This window comes from Scyliorhinus canicula, chromosome 2, assembly GCF_902713615.1.
Source record: "Scyliorhinus canicula chromosome 2, sScyCan1.1, whole genome shotgun sequence".
NCBI classification, from domain to species: domain Eukaryota; kingdom Metazoa; phylum Chordata; class Chondrichthyes; order Carcharhiniformes; family Scyliorhinidae; genus Scyliorhinus; species Scyliorhinus canicula.
This window is the reverse complement of record NC_052147.1, coordinates 230,290,078-230,315,181: the sequence shown is the minus strand read 5'-3', so window position 1 is coordinate 230,315,181 and position 25,104 is coordinate 230,290,078. Positions and strand designations below refer to the sequence as shown.

The 25,104-nt window shown below is 46.8% G+C and overlaps 1 protein-coding gene across 6 annotated transcripts in view; it reads right to left on the bottom strand.

Annotated features, from left to right (window-relative positions):
• Positions 1 to 25,104, bottom strand: part of cers6 (ceramide synthase 6) — a 388,374-nt gene that overhangs the window by 297,153 nt on the left and 66,117 nt on the right. For all 6 annotated transcript variants that reach the window (XM_038789747.1, XM_038789745.1, XM_038789743.1 and 3 more), the window contains exon 2: positions 15,048 to 15,153. In XM_038789747.1, coding sequence (XP_038645675.1) covers positions 15,048 to 15,109 — 62 coding nt within the window. In that variant the 5' untranslated portion in view covers positions 15,110 to 15,153. The remainder of the gene's footprint in view (positions 1 to 15,047; positions 15,154 to 25,104) is intronic.

Here is a 25,104-nt window from a genome sequence, read left to right as displayed (position 1 = left end):
ACCAGAGGTGGTCGCAGAGGTCCAAATGGGCTTTGTAAAGGGTAGACAGCTCACAACGAACATCAGGCGCCTGCCCGCCCATCTCCCCCCCCCCCCCCCCCCCCCCACCCCCACCCCCTGGGAATCCGGAGAGGAGACAGAGAGCACAGAGTCTCACTCTATGCAGATGACCTGCTCCTCTATGTCTCAAGGCCACAGAAGGGACTGAAGGCAATACTGCAAATACTGAAAGAGTTTGGAACCTTCTCGGGCTACAAACTTAACCTGGGCAAAAGTGAGGCATTCCCAGTGAACCCAAACGGGGGAAGGGCAGAGCTGGAGGGGCTCCCATTCAAAACAGCCCAGAACAGATTCTGTTACCTGGGGATCCAGATAGCCAGAGACTGGACACAGATCCACAAGTGGAAACTGACCAGCCTGGTGGAGGAAGTAAAAAAGGGACTTACAAACGTGGGGCTCACTCCCACTCTCCCTGGCGGGGAGAGTGCAGGCGATCAAGCTGAACGTACTGCTGAGGTTCCTTTCCTGTTTTGTCCAAAATGTAGACTGTCTAATCATGGCGTTTGTGTGTGTGTATGGGGGGGGGGGCTTGGCTTTACCAAACCCTTCGGGCTAACTAAAATGTTCCCCATGGCCCCCATCTGTGGCAATCACCGATCTGCAGCATGGTAGCATAATGGTTAGCACAGTTGCTTCAGCTCCAGGGTCCCAGGTTCTATTCCCACTTGGGTAACTGTCTGTGCGGAGTCTGCACGTTCTCTCCATGTCTGCGTGGGTTTCCTCCGGGTGCTATGGTTTCCTCCCACAGTCCAAAGATGTGCTGCGTAGGTGGGTTGGCCATGATAAATTTCTCTTAGTGTCCAAAAAGGTTAGGTGGAGTTACTCGGTTACGGGAATAGGGATGCATGGGCTTAAGTGGGGTGCTCTTTCCAAGGGCCGATGCAGTCTTATTGGGCCAGGTGGCCTCCTTCTGCACTGTAAATTATATATGATATATGATTCTTCCCAGCCATGCTAGACACCACCTTCAAAATATGGAGGCTGGACGGGGGCACACTGACGGGAACTTTTACGTAGAGCACAGACTGATGACACTGGACGAACTGACGAGGAAGTGGAAACTAACAAAATGACACAAAATGAGACACCTCCAAATAAAACAATTCCTATACAAAGAGACAGTAGGGTATCGCGAGGCTCCAGAAACCACACTACTCGAGGACCTGATAGGCACAAGCAGCAAGGCGGGAGAGCTATGTGGGAAAATATACACACAGTTAATGGACAGAGCCCGAACACCACTAGACAAGACCAGACAGAAATGGGAGGACGAATTGGGGACGGAGGTAGGGTGGGGACTCTGGAGCGAAGCACTGAGCAGGGCTAACTCCATCTCCTCCTGCGCAAGGCTGAGCCTCATGCTGCTCAAAGTGGTGCACAGAGCGCACCTGACCAGAACCCGACTGAGCAGGTTCTTCCCGGAGGTGGAGGACAAATGTGAGCGGTGCCAGAGGGGCCCGGCCAACCACACCCACATGTTCTGGGCTTGCCCCAAACTTGCTGGGTTCTGGACAGCCTTCTCTGAGGCAATGGCCACGGCTGTGGGCGTGAGGGTGAAGCCATGCCTGATAGTGGCAATCTTCAAGGTATCGGGGCAGCCAGAACTACACATGGGAAAGGAAACCAACACCCTTGCTTTTGCTTCTGTAATGCTGCTCGGCTGGCGATCGGCAGCACCACCCGCAGCTGCAGACTGGCTTGCTGACATTTCGGAATTTCTCCACCTGGAGAAGATTAAATATGTCATCCAAGGGTCGGAGGAAGGCTTCCTGGATAGTCATAGAATTTACAGTGCAGAATGAGGCCATTCGGCCCATCGAGTCTGCACCGGCTCTTGGAAAGTGCATCCTACCCAAGCCCACACCTCCACCCTAGCCACATAACCCAGTGACCCCACCCAGACGAAGGCAATTTTGGACTCTAAGGGCAATTTAGCATGGTCAATCCACCTAATCTGCACATCTTTGGACTATGGAAGGAAACGGAAGCACCCGGAGGAAACCCACGCACACACGGGGACAATATACAGACTCCGCACAGACAGTGACCCAAGCCGGAAATCGAACCTGGGACCCTGGAGCTGTGAAGCAATTGTGCTAACCACTGTGCTACCGTGTTGCCCACTGTACTTGGGGGCAGCTTGTTGGCCGGGTAAGAAAAATGTGATGTAGATGTACAACTGTTTATAAATATGAGAAATGCCAATAAAACGATTTTTTAAAAAATAAAGCAACAAAAAAGACACAATTTGGTTCTTGTTCGCCATTTGAAAAGGTGCAAATTTAAACCATTTGGATAAAATAAAACACAGCTCTTCTATCTCTAGAAACCACTGCTGTTAAGGAAGTCAACTCAGCAAAAAAAAGTTACACTGAATACTTAGATGCATACTGAAAGTCTTTCCAAAAGAAGATTATTAACTACAAGTTTTTCCAGATAAAAATCTGGGGAGATAGTTTAATTGCAGTCACAATGGTTATTAATAGTACACTTTTCACTGTAGCACACACTAAAACGCACCATCTGTCTCTGTGGCAAAATGTAACAAATCTTGTGAATGACTGGTGTCAATGATGAATGTGAAGACAGCTTTGTACGATGGATTTATGTCCCATAAGGAATAAGACTATCACAGACAAATTTAGAATCTTAATAGCTGTCAAAGTATAAAACATTTCCTGGGATTGATTGTGAACCCTGGCTTTGTATGTGAGTGATCAGTGGTTTGCACAATCTGCACGATTAAATGTTTAATCCTTTACCTTTATATGCATTAAAAGTGTGAATTTGGTATAACAAATTAGCATTCTTCTCTGCTTAATCTGATTTGCATTTCATCAAAGGAATTAACTGAAATTTTGACATGTTCATTAAGCTATCATTACCACAGTTCACTCCTTTATCGACATAGAAAAAAGTGGTGTGTGATAATAAATCCAAACATCCATATAATCCCTACAGTGCAGATGAAGGCCATTCGACCCATCAAATCTGTATCAACCCTCCAAGTGAACACGCTACCTAGGCCCACTCCCCTGTCCTTACCCCCATAACCCCACACATTGATCATGCCAACCCACCGAATCTGCACATCTTTAGACACTAAAGGGCAATGTAGCATGGCTAATCCACCATATAGAACATAGAACATAGAACAGTATAGCACAGAACAGGCCCTTCGGCCCTCGATGCTGTGCCGAGCCATGATCACCCTACTCAAACCCACGTATCCACCCTATATCCGTAACCCAACAACCCCCCACTTAACCTTACTTTTTAGGACACTACGGGCAATTTAGCATGGCCAATCCACCTAACCCGCACATCTTTGGACTGTGGGAGGAAACCGGAGCACCCGGAGGAAACCCACGCACACACGGGGAGGACGTGCAGACTCCGCACAGACAGTGACCCAGCCGGGAATCGAACCTGGGACCCTGGAGCTGTGAAGCATTTATGCTAACCACCATGCTACCGTGCTGCACATACCTGCACATCTTTGGACTGAGGGAGGAAACTGGAGGAAACCCACATAAACATGGGGAGAACATGCAACCCCACACAGACAGTTACCCAAGGCCGGAATCATACCCGGGACCCTGACATTGTGAGGCAGCAATGCTAACCACTGTGTCACTCAGAATGCTCTTACTTTATCTATTTTAGGCATTGGAAACCAATATGACTAACTGATCACAAAGGGCTGCATGACAGCCCCCTATAATACCTTCAGAAATGATAAAGTATTTCTTTTAGAAGAGAATCTGTGATCCCTTGCATCCAAGGTAGTTGCAAGTGAGCAGAACAACATTATATAAGATCAACCTGACCATAAAGTGATTGCCACTGAAGAGAATGGAAATGCTGAACGGGAAAGTTGCTATTAACCAGTGAAAGATGGGTCGAATGGCCTTCATCAAAAAGTCACAAACAAATGAACAGCTCTCCATAGAAAACTGGATGAAGGAAAATGTGATAAACAAATTAAATGATTGGTAAATTGATTATTTAAGGTATCACACAAGACTGAAATAGGATTGATTGGACAAAAGAAAAAAGAAATGAAGAAACCCATCCACCAGTTTCCCTTCTCATCCACCCCCTCTCTCTAATCTTTCATTCCTCTCTTCTCCATCCAGCTTACACTTCCCCTCACCATCCACCAGCTTGGCCCTTGTTACAATGAAGAAATGGGCCATGGCACAGTGCCGTACAGCCCATATCTCACAGTCCTTCACTCCTCCTTCTGTCTTCCCCAATCTTCTTCTCTCACCCTCCTCTCCACCTACCGCACCACCTCTACCCCGTACACACACCCCAGGTCCGTCCTTCCACCGTACCCCCTCCCCTCCAACAACCTTTCCAGTTATCCTACGATTTTTATAGCCTGATTAACTTGAATACTGAACCCGATCTTGACTCTAAGTGGGCAATCAATAAACAATTTTTAAATTCTTGTGCATGGACACGTTGCTGTCCAAAATCATACTCCTTTTAATTATTTTAGAAAATGCTTGTTTGTCAGCATTTAACATTGAAACTGCCTGTGCAAACACAAAATGATCATGTCCAATTATCTGTCATGGTATATTAATGAACCAATTATTCAAAGTGTTTCCTCTCAGTAACAATTTTGAATACCCAATGAAGATAATAACTAAAACAAAAAGATCAAGTTATATATTTCAGAAGAAAGTCAGTGAGTATGCTGCAATGTGTTTGCGAGGGACCGGAGGCTGGTTGCGAACAGTCTGGATAATTTGATGGGCAGGATCTGTAAATATTGCAATGTTAGTGTTTGCAGGCTTATGATGGGAGGGGACAGGAGGGTAGAGCATAAACTGCCATAGCCCTGCTCAGACCATTATGCCCTCAGCTCTGTCTGTCAATCTTATTGCCTGGATGGAAGTAATCAACTTTCCATCATCAGGTACCTCCTCATCACTTTCCTTGGGCGAAATTCTCCGACCCCCAGCAGGGTCGGAGAATCGTCTGGGGCCGCCGAAAATCCAGCCCCCGCCGTGGCAGAGATTCTCCGCTACCCGGGAAGTGGCGGTGGTGGGAATCTCGCTACTCCGATCGGAGAGGCCCCTGCGGTGATTCTCCGGCCCGGATCGGCCGAAGTCCCGCCGCTGGGAGGCCTCTCCCGCCGCCGAGGTTTGAACCACCTCTGGAACAGCGGGATCAGTGGCGCGAGCAGGCCCCGGGGTCCTGGGGGGGGGGTGGGGGGCGATCGAATCCCGGGGGGTGCCCCCACGGTGGCCTGGCCCGCGATCGGGCCCACCGCTCAGACTCCGGGCCAGTGCCCTGGGTGCACTATTTTACTCCGCGGCCGCCACGACCTTCGCCATGGCGGAAGCGGAAGAGAACCCCACATCGCGCATGCGCCGACCGGCGAAAGCCTTTCGGCCAGCCCCGCTACCGGGCGCCGTTTTTTTGCGCCAGTCTTCTGGTGCAAACCGCTCCGGCGCGGGGCTGGCCCCCAAAGGTGGGGAGAATTCCCCACCTTTGGGGAGGCCCGACCCCTGAGTAGTTGGCGTTACTCCCCTACGCCGGCACCCTCCGCCATGCCGGGTAGGAGAGAATGCCGCCCCTTGTAAGTTGTAAATATCTGTCTTTCCGTCTGTTTAAAACAATGGGCGGGATTCTCCGACCCCACGCAGGGTCGGAGAATTGGCGGGAAGCGGCGTGATTTCCGCTCCCGCAGGTCTCCTAATTCTCCCGCCGGTAAAAAACCGGCGTTGTGCAAATCCCGCCGGCAGCCTGTGAAAACAGCTGGCGCCGGCAGGATTTCATTTTTTTAAAACTCACCTTTAAATCTCCGGCCCGGATGGGCCGAAGTCCCGCCGCTGGGAGGCCTTCTCCCGCCGCCGAGGTGTACACCACCTCAGAAACAGCGGACTCAGCGGCGCGAGCGGGCCCCCGGGGTCCTGGGGGGGGGCGGGGGGCGATCGGACCCAGGGGGGTGCCCCCACGGAAGCCTGGCCCGCGATCAGGGCCCCCCGCTCACTCCGCGGGGCAGTGCCGTGGGGGCACTCTTTCTCCTTCCGCGCCGCCACGGCCTCCGCCATGGCGGACGCGGAGGAGAACCCCGCATCGCGCATGCGCCGGCAGTGAGGTCAGCGGCCAGCTGCCGCTGACGTCACTGCCGGCGCATGCGCCGACCGCCGAAAGCCTTTCGGCCAGCCCCGCTACCAACTGCGCCGGGTGTTTGCGCCAGTCTACCGGTGCAAACTGCTCCGGCGCGGGGCTGGCCCCCAAAGGTGGGGAGAATTCCCCACCTTTGGAGGAGGCGCGACCCCTGAGTGGTTGGCGCCACTCCCCTACGCCGGCACCCTCCGTCACGCCGGGTAGGGGAGAATCCCGCCCAATGTATCTGCTATCAGTGAGTTTACTGCATTGTTTTTATTCAACAAAAAAAATCCACAAAGAAAAATCATTTTCTAAAATACTCAAAAGTTAATGGTCGGGATTCTCCGTCGGGCGACGCTGGAATCAGGTAACGGGATTCGGCAAAGAATCGGTTTTGATGCCGAAATTGTGGCGGGCACCGGTTTCACACCAAATCGCAATTCCCCGTCACCTTGACAGCGGCGTCAATGTGTTCCAGAATGCATGTACTGTAAACACCGTTGGCATATCATAAGTAGGCCTGACCCGGTGTTCTTCAGGGCCTCCGCGGTGCTCTGCATCCAATGGGGCAAATTCCTGATGTTGCGGTTCACATGTGTTTTTCAAAATCGTGATAAGGAGCAATGGCTGCTGAGGAGCAGAAAGGGAGTATGGAAAGTATCTAAGATCACCATAATTCGCTGACAGTCGTGCCGCCGTTCGGGGGAATCTGCTAGGGCCGGGGGAGAAGCGAGCGCTGGCCTTGAGGTGGGCTGTGGGGTTGGGCTGGCGAGACACAGAACACCATTGCCATGACCTGCGTACGCCCCTGACTGCCTACTGTGAAGTTAGGGCCACAGGTGCTAGGTGCTCTCTGGCCCAAGCTGACCCGTCAGGGGGATGGGCGCGCTCCAGACAACCAGTGCCATCTTGTTAGATGGGATGAGTGTGCATGGGGATTGTAATGCAGATATGCTGCTGCAGCTTGTCAGCCTCCCAAGTATCAATCATGGACCCGGCGAATCACACTTTATGTTCCACCCAGCACCGGTGCTAGCCCCTCCATTGTCGCTGAATCTGTCCAGGTTCGGCACCAGTATTGCTGTCGTGGAAGTCCACAAATCCTGCCCAGGCGCCAACACTTAGGGTGAGATTCTCCATAGCCCAACGCCGAAATTGGGAACGTTGATTGGGCAGAGAATGGCTCCCGATGCCGGAATCGAGGCAGGTGCCCATTTGATGCCGGTCACGATGCTCCGCCCCTCCAAATCGGCATCAGTGGGACGCACGCCGTGCGCAGTCACAATCCGTTGGTATGTCATTAGCCGGCCCACCCGTGATGCTCCACCTCTGATGGGCCAAGTTCCCGATGGCGAAGGCCACTTGTGGTCCCAGCAGTCGTAAGCCTAGTTTGCCGTTGCAGAGAGGGAGAGTATGCGGACAGTGTCCAGCACCACAACACACGGCTGAGATCCATGTCACCGGACAGGGGGTTTCTGCCAGGGCTGGGGGAGTGGTGGGGAGCGGTCAGGAGGTGGGCTGTGGGGTTGGGATGGGTGGTTACGCGGTCCAGCATGGCCAGCAACATCTTTTCCGGCGCGACCGGGGCATGTGTGGTGGGTGTGGGGGTACAAGCGGCTGCAGCATGTCAGTCCTGCGAATGTGCAGCACGGGACACGCCGATTCTCCAACCTTTCTCCGCACATTCAGCGGGTGTGTCACGTGGCGCCAATGCTAGCCCCTCACCGGTAGTGATATTGGCACTTAGACTCAGGAACAGAGAATTCTGCCCAGAATTTACGCGGCGCCGCTTTTACGCGGTGCCATGGCCCGACGCGCGTAAATGACGCGGCGCCGCTCCTAGCCACCCGGAGGTGGGAGAATAGGGGGCTGGGAGCAGCCTCCGACGCCGGAGTGAAACACTCCGGTTTTCACTCCGGCGTGAGGACTTAGTCTCCCGATGGGAGAATTGCGCCCCCTCAGTCTCAGGAACAGAAAATTCCACCGAGAATTCTTAATGCTGCAGACTGCCAAATGTGCTTAGTGTTTCCAGCATTTTCTGCTTTTATTCACTGACAAAAACTGTCTTCAGCAATTTGCCACAAAAGGATCTCAGTATATACCTGTATTGACCACTTAGCTAAGTGGATTTCCTTTTATTCCTTCATTGGATGTGGAAATTAGTGGTAATCATGTTCACACCCTCGCTCGGTGTGCACCTGATTAGGTTGCCGGCAGTGGACCTCCCCGGTGCAAATCCTGGTATTGCTCACTCGTGAGAGTTAGCGGCCATAATGGGAATTACGTCTGTGGAGAACAGGGCTGGAAAATTGCCCCCTTAGGATTTTTTTCTCTCAGACACAGAGACAGAAAGCCTGGACATGATTTCACCCAACCAGTGTGAAATCTCTTGACACCACTATAATTTCTGGGATCAGCCTAATTTATACAAATCAGGGCAATCTCCAGGAGTTGACAACACCAAAGGTTGGGAGCTTGCCCATTTGGGGTTGTGTATGGGGTGGGAAAAAATAGCTAATATACATCTGTATGAATTAAAAAGCCTTCAGAAGATTCAAATGTCAGGTAGCCATGGAAATAGGATTACACAGGGCATGAAAAAGGCTTGCTATCCTTGCAGGAAATCAAAAAGCCTCAGCTTCACCAATGTAGGTGCAAAAGTGCTTCTGGATGAAGTTCGGCAGAGGAGTGAGATCTCATTTGCAACAAAGGCTGCAAAGTAAGGTGCTGAGAATCAATGCAAGATGGCTATCACACAAGTTAAGAGGAGCCAACCACTTTCAAGAAATGTACTCCAATTTACAATGGGTCCCCAAATGTTGATAAAGTTCTTGAATTGCTTACCATCTGCATGTCAGTGCCCTTTATATCTCCTTCACTCATAATTGATCTCACTATAAGCCACACAAGGTAGTTAATTTAAACAGCAAGTGCTGGAAAAACTCAGCCTGTCTGGCAGCATCTGTGGAGTAACAAACAGAGATAACGTTTTGATATAACTTCTTCAGAACTGAGTTTCTCTCTCAAAAGAGGCTGCAAGACCTGCTACTTTTTTCCAGTACTTTTTGTTTATATTTCACATCTGCAGTATTTTGCTTTTATTTTAACATAGAATTTAATTGTTTGTACATGCTCACACCTGGATTTACTGCAAGTTGAAAAGCAATGCTCAGTTCTTGCTATCTGTTTTCAAGTACAAGATATCAATAAGAAGAGCAACAGGAATCAGCCTTCCAAATCTCCAACCTCTCACCTTGTACAACAACAGCTAGAATTCATGTCGCAGCTTTAGTGCAGAAAAAACATTCCAAAAAGTTTTTCAGACTCGAAACGTTAGCTCCGTTCTCTCTCCACAGATGCTGTCAGACCTGCTGAAATAATCCAGCGTTTTCTCTTTTTGTTTCAGATTCCAACATCCGCAGTAATTTGCTTTTATCCAAAGGCACTTTAATGATAAATGAGGAAAATTAATGGGCACTAAGCCAGGGAAAGTACCATTCTTATTGATGACCAAAACATTGGTCAATGAGGGTTTTAAGGAGATGGAAAGTTAGTGGGGTTTGCAGATGGAATCCCAGGACAACAGCAATAAACAGCTGAAGGCCCATCTGCAAAAGGATAAAGGGAAGGGATTCAAAGAGGTCGAAGAATGAGGAATGGAGAGCTTTGGGGTGGGAGGTTGCAGTGCACAAAGGTGCAGAGACAGAAGGTTGTGAGGTCCTGGAGAATTTTAAACACAAGGATGAGAATGTAAAATTGTAGGCATCGGGGTGCTAAGATCAAGAGAGAAGGTGAGTAAGGACAGAGATGACAAATGAGCAACACTTTGTACGGAATAAAACATGAGCAGCAAAGTTTTGGATGAACCAATGTTTATGGAAAGTGGAAGATAGGAAAGCAGTCAGGGGAACATGGAATTTTTGAGTATGGAGACAACAATGACATGAATGAAAGTTTCAGTGGTAGACTGGCCGAGGTAGGAGAAGCAGAAGTAGCTGGTGCTTGTTATGGAGAGTAAATGGGCTTGGAAGTTTAGCTCATACTCAAACAGAATCAAAAGGTTGAATATGAAGTCTCATAATCAACAAAGCTTTTGGCCAAAATCTAGAAAGTTGGTTTAAGTCAGGTAGCTGCTTCATAGCTGACACAGGCACCATGGAGCGTGGCCTGCTCTGTGCTGTAAATTTTTATCATCCAATTATTTTAGTAAGAAGTCTTACAACACCAGGTTAAAGTCCAACATGTTTGTTTCAAACACTAGCTTTCGGAGCACTGCTCCTTCCTCAGCAGTGCTCCGAAAGCTAGTGTTTGAAACCAACATGTTGGACTTTAACCTGGTGTTGTAAGACTTCTTACTGTGCTCACCCCAGTCCAACGCCGGCATCATCAATCATTTTAAACATTCAGCTGAAAGAAAAAGAATATTCCTGTCCTCCAGCTCATGCTTCACTCTTCTTCTGCATGTTTTCCCGGCTGATGACTTCCTTGTTAATGTCTTAAAAGAAAGCAAAAGATTTGGCCCGCTAAATCCCTCCACCCATCTTTTTCTGTCAGGAGAATATAAATATATAAATTAATAAGTGAAGACTACACTGCGCACTTTAAGCAGCAACGGTTAAATGAAAACATCACCAGCTGAATACAGATACCTTGCTGACAGAAACTGTGCAGGAACATCTGACCTCTAAACAAATACTTTGTAAGAAATAGGTTATTTTTCAAATATCCTTTCAGTCTCACCTGCTAGATGACTTCCTACTGCCGTTCTGTGCAATGGTCTTCTACACTTGTCTAACCATTTGGATACTTTTTTTTTCTCAACTTCATGTATTTCACAATGCTCTAATATGGTCCATAAATCTTGACCAAGTAAAGCCTTCTGCACTCTCTCACCATTGCTTGCAAAACAAATAACCACTTCACAGCTGGATATGACTGTTTACTTAGTTAAGCAATATTTTTGCTGGTGTTTTCTGACTGGCTATTCAATTGTGCATTATTTTTAGCACTCCCTAATGCAGCTCAGCTTCCAAAAATTACCCAGGAAATCTTTGGATTCATATAACTGTATTGAAATAAATGAGAACATCTTTTAATGGTAAAAGTAATTTGCATTGTATGCGTAAGTTGCTGCATGTCTGTGAAATCCGCTATGCCAATATGTAAAAGTGAAGAATTCTACTGGCTAGTTTCAAATATAATGAGCTGGATTCTCCAAAGGTGGGGCTATGTCCCCACGCCAGCCTCAAAACGCTGGCGTCTCACCGTTGGCGTGGGGACATAGCCCCATCTTTGGAGAATTATCCTACCTGCAGGGGACTAGCAGGGCCTCGGAGTGCTTCTCGCACCTCTGGCTGCGGGTACGGGGCCTTGCACCTTCGGTCAGGAGTCCGCGCGTGCGCACGGCGGCGGCCTGTGCCTGCTGCCGCATTCGACATGGTGGCCTAGCCATCCATGAGGGTCCCCCCCCCCCCCGCCGTGAAGGATCCCTCCACCCCCAACCAGGGCAGCCGCAGACTGAGTCCGCAGCCGCCATCCGACACACGTCACCTGTTCCACCAGAGGCCCAAACATCCTGGACCACTGCTACACAAATATCAAACATGCCTACCGCTCTATCGGCCGCCCACACTTTGGCAAATCTGACCACAAAGCTGTGCTCCTGCTCCCGGCCAAAAAGCAAAAACTGAAGCGGGAGAATCCATCCAAGAAAGTTGTGTATTGTTGGTCCGAGGAATCGATGATCTCCTACGGGACTGCTTAGAGTCAGTGGACTGGTCAGTATTTAAAAACTCTGCGAACAGCCTGAACGAGTACGCCACTACAGTAACTGACTTCATTAGTAAGTGTGCAGAAGACTGTGTGCCAAAGAAACAAATCCGCGTGTTTCCCAACCGTGGATGAACAGGGATAGCCACTGCTTGCTGAAGTCTGGGTCTGAGGCATTCAAGTCAGGTGGCCCTGACCAGATATGATCTGAGGAGATCCATCAAAGATGCCAAAAGACATTGCCGGACCAAGCCGGAGTCCCAGGCTAGCCACACGGACCCCCGCCGACTATGGCAAGGCCTGCAAGACAGAACAGGCTACAAGGTGAAGGCATGTAAAATCACCGGCTCCAATGCACCCCTCCCTGATGAGCTAAACACTTTCTATGCACACTTTGAGCAAGAGGTCAGCGAGAGAACGCCCTCCACCCCAGAACAAAAGAACATAATAAGAACATAAGAACTAGGAGCAGGAGTAGGCCATCTGGCTCCTTAAGTCTGTTCCGCCATTCAATGAGATCATGGCTGATCTTTAGTGGACTCAGCTCCACTTTCCAGCCTGAACACCATAACCCTTAATCCCTTTATTCTTCAGAAGCCTCGGGTGAACTTGTATCTGCAATCACCATTGCAGACATCAGAGTAGCCTTCTTGAAGGTCAGCCCATGGAAAGCCACTGGCCCGGATGGGGTACCCGGATGGACATTCAGGTCTTGCGCAGATCAGCTGGCGGGGGTATTCGCGCATATCCTCAACCTCTCTTTACAACAATCTGATGTCCCTAGCTGCTTCAAGAAGACGACCATCATCCCTGTACCAAAAGAATGCCAAGCAGCGTGCCTTAATGACGATCGTCCTGTGGTTCTGACACCCATCATCATGAAGTGCTTCGAAAGGTTAGTCATGGCACGAATCAACTCCAGCCTTCCGATTGCCTTGATCCACTACAGTTCGCCTACCGCTGCAACAGGTCCACTGCAGACACCATCTCCATGGCCCTGCACTCTACCCTGGAACACCGAGATAACAAAGACACCTATGTCAGACTCCTATTTATCGACTACAGCTCAGCCTTCAACACTATTATTCCTACGACACTCATCCCCAAACTCGGCCTTGGCCTCGGCTCCTCCCTCTACGACTGGATCCTGAACTTTCTAACCCAAAGACCACAATCAGTAAGGATAGGCAACAACACCTCCTCCACGATCATCCTCAACACCGGTGCCCCACAAGGCTGTGTCCTCAGCCCCCCCTACTATACTCTTTGTGCACCTATGACTATGTGGCCAAATTCCCCTCCAACTCGATTTTCAAATTTGCTGATGACACCACCATAGTGGGTCGGATTTCAAACAATGATGAGACAGAGTACAGGAATGAGATAGAGAATCTGGTGAATTGGTGCGACGACAATAATCTCTCCCTCAATGTCAACAAAACAAAGGAGATTGTCATTGACTTCAGGAAGCGTAGTGGAGAACATGCCCCTGTCTACATCAATTGGAACAAAGCAGAAAGGGTCGAGAGCTTCAAGTTCTTAGGTGTCCTGATCACCAACAACCTGTCCTGGTCCCCCCATGCCGACACTATAGTTAAGAAAGCCCACCAACGACTCTACTTTCTCAGAAGGCTAAGGAAATTTGGCATGTCACCTATGACACACACCAACTTCTACAGATGCACCATAGAAAGCATTCTTTCTGGTTTTATCACAGCTTGGGATGGATCCTGCTCTGCCCAAGACCGCAGGAAATTACAAAAGGTCGTGAATGTAGCCCAATCCATCACGCAAACCAGCCTCCCATCCATCAACTCTGTCTACAATTCCCGCTGCCTCGGAAAGACAGCCAGCATAATTAAGGACCCCACACACCCCGGACGTACTCTCTTCCACCTTCTTCCGTCAGGAAAAAGATACCAAAGTTTGAGGTCACGTACCAACCAACTCAAGAACAGCTTCTTCCCTACTGCCATCAGACTTTTGAATGGACCTACCTGTATTAAGTTGATCTTTTCTCTGCACCCTAGCTATGACTGTAACATTATATTCTGCAGTCTCTGCTACCTTCCCTGTGTATGGTATGCATTGTTTGTACAGCATGCAAGAAACAACACTTTTCACTGCATACTAATACATGTGACAATAATAAATCAAATCGATCTATGTAGTTAGAACCACGACGTTGGGAACTCGGCCAGTTACCCTCGGTGAATTGCGGCGGGGGGGGGCCTCTGTTAGTGGCCCCCTACCTGCGCCGAGTAGACCGCACGCGAGAGATTCTCCGGGGATCAGAGAATCGCTTCAGCGGCACCAGCCACGATTCTCGCGCGAACGCCCATTCACCGTCCCTGTGCCGAACGCGATTTTGGCAGAGGCTTGGAGAATCCAGCCCAATTACTTAAATAATAGATTGTTCAAGACTGGCTGAAATTACCATTGGTACTACAATCAATGCTCAGTGATTTCTTGTATTTCAGAAGAAAAACAGTCTGAACTGAGGCCATTCTAACATAAAATGTTCAAATTTCTTTTATTTTTTATTTTTTTCTCTATAAATTTAGAGTACCCAATTATTGTTTTTTTTCCAATTAAGGGGCAATTTAGCATGGCCAATCCACCTAACCTGCGCATCTTTTGGGTTGTGGGGATGAAATCCACGCAGACACGGGGAGAATGTGCAAACTCCACACGGACAGTGACCCAGGGCCGGGACTCGAACCCGGGTCCTCAGCACTGTAGTCCCCAGTGCTAACCACTGCGCCACCGTGCTGCCTTCCTAATGTTCAAATTTCTGAGATAAAACACAACAAAGGATGCTCCACATAGTAAAATGTGCTTTACGTTTGGAGAGAGATAGAGAGTATCATGTTTATCTTGTCTTTTACCTTTTCTTGGCTCACACAAATCAACCTTGGCTGCAGCTGTGGAGAAGACCACACAGTCCAAGCTATCACCAGTTGGAGGAGGAAACCAGCAGTGTCATCCAAAGAAAGATAAGGGCAATATTTACAAAAACAAAGTTTGAAAATTAACTAATTTATCTTTTTTGCACACTTTCACTTCATTGAATAATATGTACTTGCCTTAGTGATTGCAGTGAAGACTTTTTCCAGGATAGCATTTGGCTGAGCTTTTTGCGGTCCATTTGCTTGAATTTTGAGGCCTAAAGCACATGGTTTGGCAATGAACCTGTGAAAATACAGATATTAAAAAATGACTCACTAAATCAAGGAAGGTGGTGGTGTTGACGTACTGTCACTGGATTAGTAATCCAGAGGCCCAGGGTAATAGTCTGAGGACAGGGATTCAAGTTTCATGAGATCAACTGGTGGAATATAAATTCGACTCATTAAAATACATGTCCATAGAACCATAGAATCCTTACCGTGCAGATAGAGGCCATCAGCCCATTGAGTCTGTGCTGAACCTCTGAAAGAGCACCTTACCTAGGCCCACTCCCCCACCCTATGCCCATAACTCCATAACCCCACCTAACCTGCACATCTTTAGGGTGTGGGAGGAAACCAGAGCACCCGGTGGAAATGCACGCAGACACTGGGAGAAAATGCAAACTCCAAACAGTCACCCAAGATCAGAATTGAAACTGGGTCACTTGCGCTGTAAGGCAGCAGTGTTCACCACTGTGCCACCAGATCGCTGAATTGTGTTTCAGTAATGGTGATTATGGAAGTATCGTTTGTTGTAAAAACCCATCTGATTCACTTATGCCCTTTAGGAAAATTGCAATGGTTCAAGAGATTGGCTCATCATGACCTTCTCAAGTGAAATTAGGGGCAGGCAATAAAAGCTGGCCTAGTCAGAGATGCACACATCCATGAAAGAAGAAAAAAGGACACATTAAGTTAGAATACAAGCTGGTATACAAATTAAACCTGCCTTATGATAATGGGTTACGGGAACAAATCAATACAACCTTACATTTGTCCTTCAGTGAATTTTGCTGCAATTCTGGAATGTTTTCTTTATATATTGCTGAAAAGAGACATGGTGCCAAAGCTTTTCATCATGCACTCATCAGGAATGCCACATTTCAAACAATTGCACCAATTTATACGACAGGAGGAAAGAGAATTAACTGGTTGGCATGTTGACTCTGATTGGCTGAGTGGTTGCCATGGAGAAAACAACAGGGAACTACGTGCTCCAAAGCACCCAGATAATTAAATAAAGGCGCGAGGCTTGAACATATTCCTTTTGGTTTCAGAAAACTGGTCCCTGCATATAAATGTCACTTATATCAAGAGTAAATGAGTCATGTTATGAGTTCCACTGATTATCTTAAATTAGCTCAGTAAGAAGTCTTATAACACCAGGTTAAAGTCTAACAGGTTTGTTTTGAATCACTAGTGATTCAAAACAAACCTGTCGGACTTTAATCTGGTGTTGTAAGACTTCTTACTGTGCTCACCCCAGTCCAATGCCGGCATCTCCGCATCTTAAATTTGCTGTTAGTGTATACATTAGTCCGCTCAGGGTTGTTCACCAACTGCTGCCCAATCGCTGAATCACATTTAACAGTACACATTTTGTTTAGAGACAATATCTGCCAACAGCGAATTAGAGTTGATTTGCCGACATATCAGCACCCTTTCCTCCTGTCGTATAAAGTGCTGTAACTGTTTGAAATTTGGCATTGTTCTATTTGTCCTGGTGGGTGCAAGGTGAAAAGCTTTCTCTTTTCACCAATATTCAAGTCTATACTACCAAGTAACTATTCTCTTTCTGGTACCAAACATGGCATTGCTATTTTTCAAATAACTGGCAATGAAATAAATTTATTATAATTGTTCTCAGGCTTAAGTATGATGGACTTCTCGATTAAATCTTTTTCGTCACCATCTGGAAAATTCTTGAAAAATATCAGTTTTCATGTCAAATTCAATATCAGTTCATATCAAAACATATTCAAAGAAAAAACTATTCATGCAAGTTACTTAAAGAATGACACAGTCAAATAACTAGCTTATAGAATTTACAGTGCAGAAGGAGGCCATTCAACCCATCGAGTCTGCACCGGCCCTTGGAAAGAGCATCCTGCCCAAGGTCAACATCTCCACCCTATCCCCATAACCCAGTAACCCCACCCAACACTAAGGGCAATTTTGGACACTAAGGGCAATTTAGCATGGCCAATCCACCTAACCTGCACATCTTTGGACTGTGGGAGGAAACCGGAGCAACCGGAGGAAACCCACGCACACACGGGGAGGATGTGCAAACTCCGCACAGACAGTGACCCAAGCCGGAATCGAACCTGGGACCCTGGAGCTGTGAAGCGATTGTGCTATCCACAATGCTACCGAGCTGCCCGAGCTTCAAGTATGTCTGGATGACATTATCAGAGATATAGGTAAAATTCAAATCTGGTTGGTAGGCTGTAGAAGACTGGACAACTGCTATACCCTGTGTGATTTTCCTTTCCATCAAAGAAGTTCCATTGCAAGCTCAGACTAGGGCCAAAAACGTCAGGACTGGGTTTGAAATGTGTGGAGGAGCTTCATTCCAAATCAGTCACCATGTCCAACGAAAATAAAGTCACCTATCAATTTAGATATGGCTCAAACTCCCATACACACTCTGCATTACCACATTGGCTGTTCCTGTTACTGACCTATAAAATAAATGCAACTGTGATAAATTTAGAAAATAACGAAAATTAGTGGTGTTCCCATAGTTATGGGTGCCTGTTAAAAAAGTATGAAATAATTCCAGCAATTGTCAAATTCTAATCAGTTGGCTTTGTTTGCATTTATAAGTTTGCTCATCAATCACTTACATAATTTTGGTGCAATTTCTTCATTGTACTTACTACAGTGATAGAAGCATAATTACCTGTGACAGATGACTAGCCATGAAAGAACAATATAAATAAAGGATCACTATCATTGTTCAATATTTCAACTGAAGCTGAGTTGAGGGAGGAAGGAATAGAGGATACCGATTGGGTGAGATGCAATAAATGTAGGTCTACCTATAGAAGATGGCAACGCATCACCACCTTCTCAAGGGCAATTAAGGATGGGCATTAAATGTTGGTCATGCCACGTGATGCCAACACCTCTTGAAAGAATTTTAAAAAGGAAGCCCTTTGAAACACAAATACCGGCATAGACTGGTTGGGTCAAATGGCCTGTTTCTGAATTATAGATTCTGCGTACACAAGCACACTAGAAACAGAAGCAGGGGTAGGCCACGGGTGAGATGATCTAGCCTCCCTGCAGTGTGTATCTCGGCAGGGGGGAGGTGGCCTGCTGTTGGCCTGCTAGCGATGGGATTTCCCATTCAATCCACCTCACGCCGCCGGGAAATCAGCAGTAGGGGCTTGACGTCAGCTGGACTGGAAGATCTCACCAGTATGACTAGCTGGAAGATCTCACCCCAAATGGCTCATCGAGCCATTCAATGTGACCATGGCTATCTTGGGCTCCAACTCCATTTTTCTGCCCATTCCCATATCTCTTAATTCCCTGATACCCCAAAGATCTGTCTATACCAGCCTTAAATGTATTCAACTGTAAACGGAGTTCAGATATATCTCTATCTAGCTTACAATGAACAATGTAAATGCAATGATTCTGTGCATTAATCTTTCACCAAAGACTAATAGAATCGAAACTTCCCACTCTGGAGGAAACCACATAAAGGTCTTCCTGTGTAGTTATATGCCTAGCACTATAAATACATATTTTGCAAAGAGTCTTGCCTTGTGGTTTGTTAATAATCGTCATATATGAAAGCCTAAATAGGAATTGCTTCCTCTTATGCTGAAAAGGTTGGTTTAAATCTGTTGGACTCAATATTGCTCGAGGAATGAACACTACTTCCTTGAAATATTCCTGCTATAATTTCAGCATCTATCAAAGAAAACACATCCCTAACTACCAATCTTGTTTCATGACAAAATACTTGTTCAGGATTCAAGTTTTGTTGCAACAGTATAAGTGGTCCTACCTTGAGTCTGGGTTTGTGGGATGGCGTGAAAATTGGTGTTAGACTGTGTAAAAACACTGGAGGGCATAGACTCTTGTCTTCGTTGTGAGCAATTTTACGGCCACATTGTGGACGTGATCACTTTTTAGTAAATCTGCATATTAGAGCTAGTCTTACTTTAATGTGCAGATTCCCGAGGTACCCAAGGTGTGGGATCTATCTCCTCCACCCTGGAGACCTCAGGCGAGCACCATTCAGTTCTGGTTTCCACAAAAAGAGACCAGACAGAATGGCATTCGTGGGGTATCCCAGGAGATCGGATGTCTCCAGTTGCATGCCCTTTGGGCAGGGTGGTACCCTGGCACTGTTGGTGCCAGCTTGTCATGGCCAATATGCACATGTGGTGCTGGCAGGGGCAGTACCATGTTGGCACTGCCAAAGTGCCAAGCTGGCATTTTTGCACTGTGATGATCTGGCCAGGCCTGCCCTGTGCAGGGGTTCAGGGGACCCTCCCATAGGTATTGCGGCTTAGGGGTCGGGTGTCGCTTTGGGGCTCCAGCGAATAGGACATGTCTCGCTGAATCTGTTATCTCATTTCATCCTTTGCCACACAATTCCATCCATCCTACCTCTCTCATGCCATTCTCGTTCTTTTCTATTCTCTTCCATGACATCCCAAACTTGATCTTGCCATGTCCATTCCTCCCTTCAATCCCATTCCACCTTTCATGGAAACAATCTCTCCAGTCAGAATAACTTTGTTGTTGGGTTCCCTTACCATCAACTTTTTGTTTTGTCACCATCCACCCAACACCCTGCGAGCACCACCAACTGTCGGCAGGCACTCCTGTGTCACATGCTCCAATTCTCCACCTGCCCCATATGCCCCAAGTGTGCCAGGCACTGCCTCCAAATAAATCCATTAACAGATGCACCCCTTAAACTGACCAATGAAAACAGTTGGAAAGGCATAAAATTCAGCATTAAGTTATAGATATATCTGCTTATAGTAAAACTTGCAGTTCCCTCTTTTCATTTTGGCTATCGCTGGTTTTACTTTCAAACAAACATTTGCACAGGAATTGGCTTGCGAAATTATCTTGCACTGGGAACCATACGAAAATGCAATTTAATCCATAGAATCCCTACAGTGTAGAAGGAGGCCATTAGGCCCATCAAACCTGCATCGATCCTCTGAAAGATGCACTCTATCTAGGCCCACACCCCTGCCCTATCCCTTAACCCCATCTAACCTGCATACCTTTCGACTGTGAGAGGAAAAGGAATACTGGGAGGAAATCAAGACGGACATGGGGAGAATGTGCAAACTCCACACTGACAGACATCCAAGGCCGGAATCGAACTCTTGACCCTAGTGCTGTGAGGCAGCAATGCTAATGACTGTACAAACTTTGCATGGTCCCAACATTGTTATTCCAATTGTTACGCCAAAAAAATTAGAAGCATTAAAACCATGGAATCATAAAATCATAGAAAAGCTGCAGCACAAAAGGAGGCTATTCAGCCCTTCTTGTCCATGCCAGCCCGAGGACCCGCAGGTGCCCTTTCTCATCCCACCTTCCTGGACCCGGTCCATAGCCCTGTAACTAACAGTACTTATGTTGCAAATCCAGGTTCCTTTAAAAGAGTTTAGTTCTGCCTCCACAACCAACTTGGGCAGCAAATTGCAGAATTCCACTACCCTCTGCGTAAAAAAGTTTTCCCTTATGTTCCCTCAACATCTTCTGCCACTTACCTTGAATCTATGTCCCCTAATTCTAGAATTCTCCACCAAGGGAAACAATTTTATCTTGTCCATGCTATCTCTTCCCCTCATAACTATGTACACCTCAATTAAGTCACCCCTCAGCCTTCTTTGTTCCAAGGAAAATAACCCCAACCTATCCAATCTCTCCTCATCGTCACATTTTTCTCGCAGTGGCAACATTCTTGTAAACCTTCTCTGCACTCTCTCCAGAGCAATAACGTCCTTCCCGAAATGTGGTGACCAGAACTGCACACAATATTCCAGTTGTGGCCTTACCAGTGTTTTATACAATTCTAACATTATATCCTTACTTTTATATTCTATACCTCTGCCAATGAAGGAGGGCATTTCATCTGCTTTATTAACAACATTGTCTACTTGAACTGCTGCCTTTAGGGATCTGTGTACCTGTACTCCAAGATCTCTGACTTCATCTACCCCATTAGTATATTCCCATTTATTGTGTACGCCATACAACTGTTCGACCTCCTTAAATACATCACCTCACACTTCACTGTATTAAATTCCATCTGCCACTTTATCGCGCAATCCACCAATCCTTCTATATTGTTTTGAAGGTTTCAGCTAATCTCTACACTGTCCACTACTCGGCCATACTTTGTGTCAACCAGTTCCAACTTCTGAGTAACTATTGTACACAACCACACCCACTCCTCCACAGACGCTCTCTGACTACCCCCCCAAGGGACTCTATATCCCTACAGTATTCCTTTCTCCCGGAACTCCCCCTCACGAACTCCCATCCCCACAGGATTTCCCCCTCCCATGGAACTATCTCCCAATGGAATTTTGCCCCCGCCTCGCACCTCAATTGGAACCACCCCTTCTTCACAAGGCCCAACCGCCGACCTTCACCATCCTCATCCACCCGTAAGCCGATCTTCGAGTGCCTGAGGTGTTACCCAACCTGACCTCTCCTTTGGACACAATCTGACCCAACCCCCCACTGCCCAGGGACCTGACCCAGTACCCTACCCCCAAAGACCCAACCCATCCCAACACACTCCACTCCCTCCTCCCCCCCCCCGCAAAGCTCGACCCCCCCCCCCCAACAAGGCCTGACCCGCCCCCCACCCTAAGGTGTAAGCCCTCCATCCCCAGAGACTCAACTTACCCTTTTGAGGCCCATCACCTGAGGCCCAACACTCCCCCCTCCCCCCGACCAAGTCCCCACGCCCTCCAAGGAGCGCAGAAGGTCAGGCCTGATCCTTGTTTAAAAATACCTTTTATTACAACCTCTATGTACAAACGTATTTAAAATTGTTGGTTTTGCCTCACATTTGTTTTGTTCAATTCAATAGCGGTTAATTTTTTATCATGCTGAACAATTGATTTGCATTTGCCTTCTCAATACTATTTGGGAAAACAGCTTTTTGTTAAAGTACCAAAAATTGCCAATCCAATGACAGCGAGGAGTGGCACGAGACAGAACATTTTCACATACGACAACTAAGAAACTCTACAATGTATGAAATGACTCAGACAAAGCTGAAGCTACAAGTTTGATTATTGAAAACAGGTTAAAAAGCCAGGGCCAACAAAATGCATCAAATATTGAAATACATAGAACCACAAGGGACAACTTTGTAATTAGCGTAAAATGTTTAAGCATTTATTTCATTTCTACAGGAACAGTACTTAAAAAAAGATGCTTGATCAACAAATCTATAGCACCAAGTACTTGCTTAATTGAGACATTTTGTTCTCTTTTTAAAAAATGTTAAGCGCCCAATTCTTTTTTCCAATTACGGGGCAACTTAACGTGGCCAATCCACCTACCCTGCACATCTTTGGGTTGTGGGGTGAGACTCATGCAGACACAGGGAGAATGTGCAAACTCCACCTGGACAGCGATCTGGGGCCGGGATTAAACGCGGGTCCTCGGTGCCGTGAGGCAGCAGTGCTAACCACTGCGCCGCCATTCTGCCCCGAGAGACTTTGAGCTAAGATTAGAATTTTTTTTTTTTAAAACAGAGAGACAGAAGTTAGAGGATATTTGCACTGAATTCATAAGCATCAGGAACTGCACAGGGAGATGAGTAGAGAATAAATTGTGATTAAAAGCAGCAAGAAATTCTGTGGGTGGAATAAGTAATAAAGAATGTAAAAGTCAAATCCCTTTTATACTTCTCAACGAACTAAATAAAGAAAATATGCCGTTGCATGATAAGGGAAGCTTAAATATTATGATGAGGAGCCCAATTTAAATGAGTCGTGATTCATTACAGGTAAAAACTACATTAAACAGATTTTCATTTTAAAATGGTCTTTGCATTTGTAAATACTCACATCATACGTGTAATGTCTAATCTACATAAGCTTAATAAACTTTGCATGATCTCTACATGTTTAATCACCAGAGGAAATAAATAAATATAGGAGAAAACCCCTAAACATTGAGATTAAAGACCAGTGCATAAAATAAGAGTGCATTGGGATAGGTATCTTCTGTAGTTCTGAAGTTATAAGTAGGCAACAGTATCCTCGTATTATTTATATATGTACATGTGTGTGTCTGTGTGTACATTAACATTGCTTAAGGAGCCCTAAAAAGTTATGTGAAAGTGCAGGATCAGTGGTAGTTGTTACAATGAATTCATGGAACGAGAAAATTAGAACATTTCTAAATGGGTGAGGTGTACAATAGCTTCTGAATGAGCTATGCATCGCAATTGAGAGAATACTTTTACTTTTCTTCATTATTTTGGTGGCATTTTGTGCTGAACACCAGGTCATTGAACATTTCAGGCAAGCACCACAGGATTGTCCCTGTGGGCCTCTGAACCCCATCATCAGGCTGAAATACGGATCAGAAGACTGCAATGCGTGGGAAGCAGTCATTCATTATGATTTTCTCTGGGGCGGTCAATGGATGACCAGAGGGTGAACTCACTGTCCAACTCAGGATGGTGGGCAGCTCTCGAAACTGGAGGGCAATCAGAGGCCTATTTGCTTCAAAAGGGCAGCAGGATGCAAAAGAAGGAAAAAATGAGGGAGAGGGTGCTTCAAAATGGAGGTGACCTCTCGTCAAATCTTTTGAAACTAAGAAATAGCTTTTGCAGCCAGGTCACTTTTGTGGTATCACTTTAAGGGAAAATGAAAATAAGCAAGTAACCAGGATGTAAAGCAGCATGTGACCAGCTCTTACGTATGGAGGAATTGTAGCTAGCTGTGCTGTTTTTATGAGTAATGATTGCTGAATCCATAAAGTAGATCTGTCCGTTGGGCCATTCTGTAATGAATCTACAAATAATACTTTACCAATCCTGCTGTGAGATTGGTGAGTCTGTGTAAAACATACACAGCAGCCACCACGGAGGGGTGGGATGGGACCATCTACAGGCAGCCTGCACCTGCTGCACCCACCCACTAGGCAGGGGAGTCTAGGGCTGCCTGACGTGCTAACACCGCTGTCTGTCACTGGGAGACAACCTCCGAGCAGTTAAGCTAACGCCGGCTGTCTGTGGGAACATGGAGGCCAACTGGAATATCCTTTAGTTACTTGGACATGACCCTCAGATTCCCCTATCCCATCGCTGAAAAAAGGGTCCAACCTGCCTCTAATCGCAACCCCAGCGGGGACTAAAAGTCAAGTCCTCATTGTCAACATCAATCGCTCACAGCACTTTCCTACAATGACATGCCTTAATCATAACCTCAGAAAAAACACTCTTGGTGTACCAATAATACATTTGACTGTCAGCCTTTCAACCTTGAAACATTTCCTATCAGTATTAAACTAAAGGCAGTTTTATACTGTGTCTGTACCCATTGGAGACCACTCAATTATATAATAATAATCTTTATCAGTGTCACAAGTAGGCTAACATTAACACTGCAATGAAGTTACTGTGAAAATCCCCATATTGCCACACTCGGGCACCTGTTCGGGTACACTAGGGAGAATTCCGAATGTCCAATATATCGAACAAGCTCGTCTTTTGGGTCTTGTGGGAGGAAACCGGAGCACCCGGAGGAAACCCACGCAGACACAGGGATAATGTGGTGACTCCTCACAGACAGTGACGTGACGCTGCTATGATGCAACAGTGCAAACCACCATGCTACCATGGCACCCATGTAGGACCCTTACCATTGCCAGACTAAGAAAACATTCATCCCATTAATCAGGACTGAAATGAACTGAAGTTCCTAGTTGGAGACAGTGTGCTGACCCCTCACATCATCCAATCCTTCTTTAAGTTATTTTCACACGCCTGGTCATCTGGACTCGAAACGTGAGCTCTTTTCTCTCCTGACAGATGCTGCCAGATCTGTTGAGATTTTCCAGCATTTTCTCTTTGGTTTCAGATTCCAGCATCCGCAGTAATTTGCTTTTATGGCAGTGGATCTCAGTGTTCTGGGAGTATGGGGTTGATGCACTTTCTCTTACAGACCCA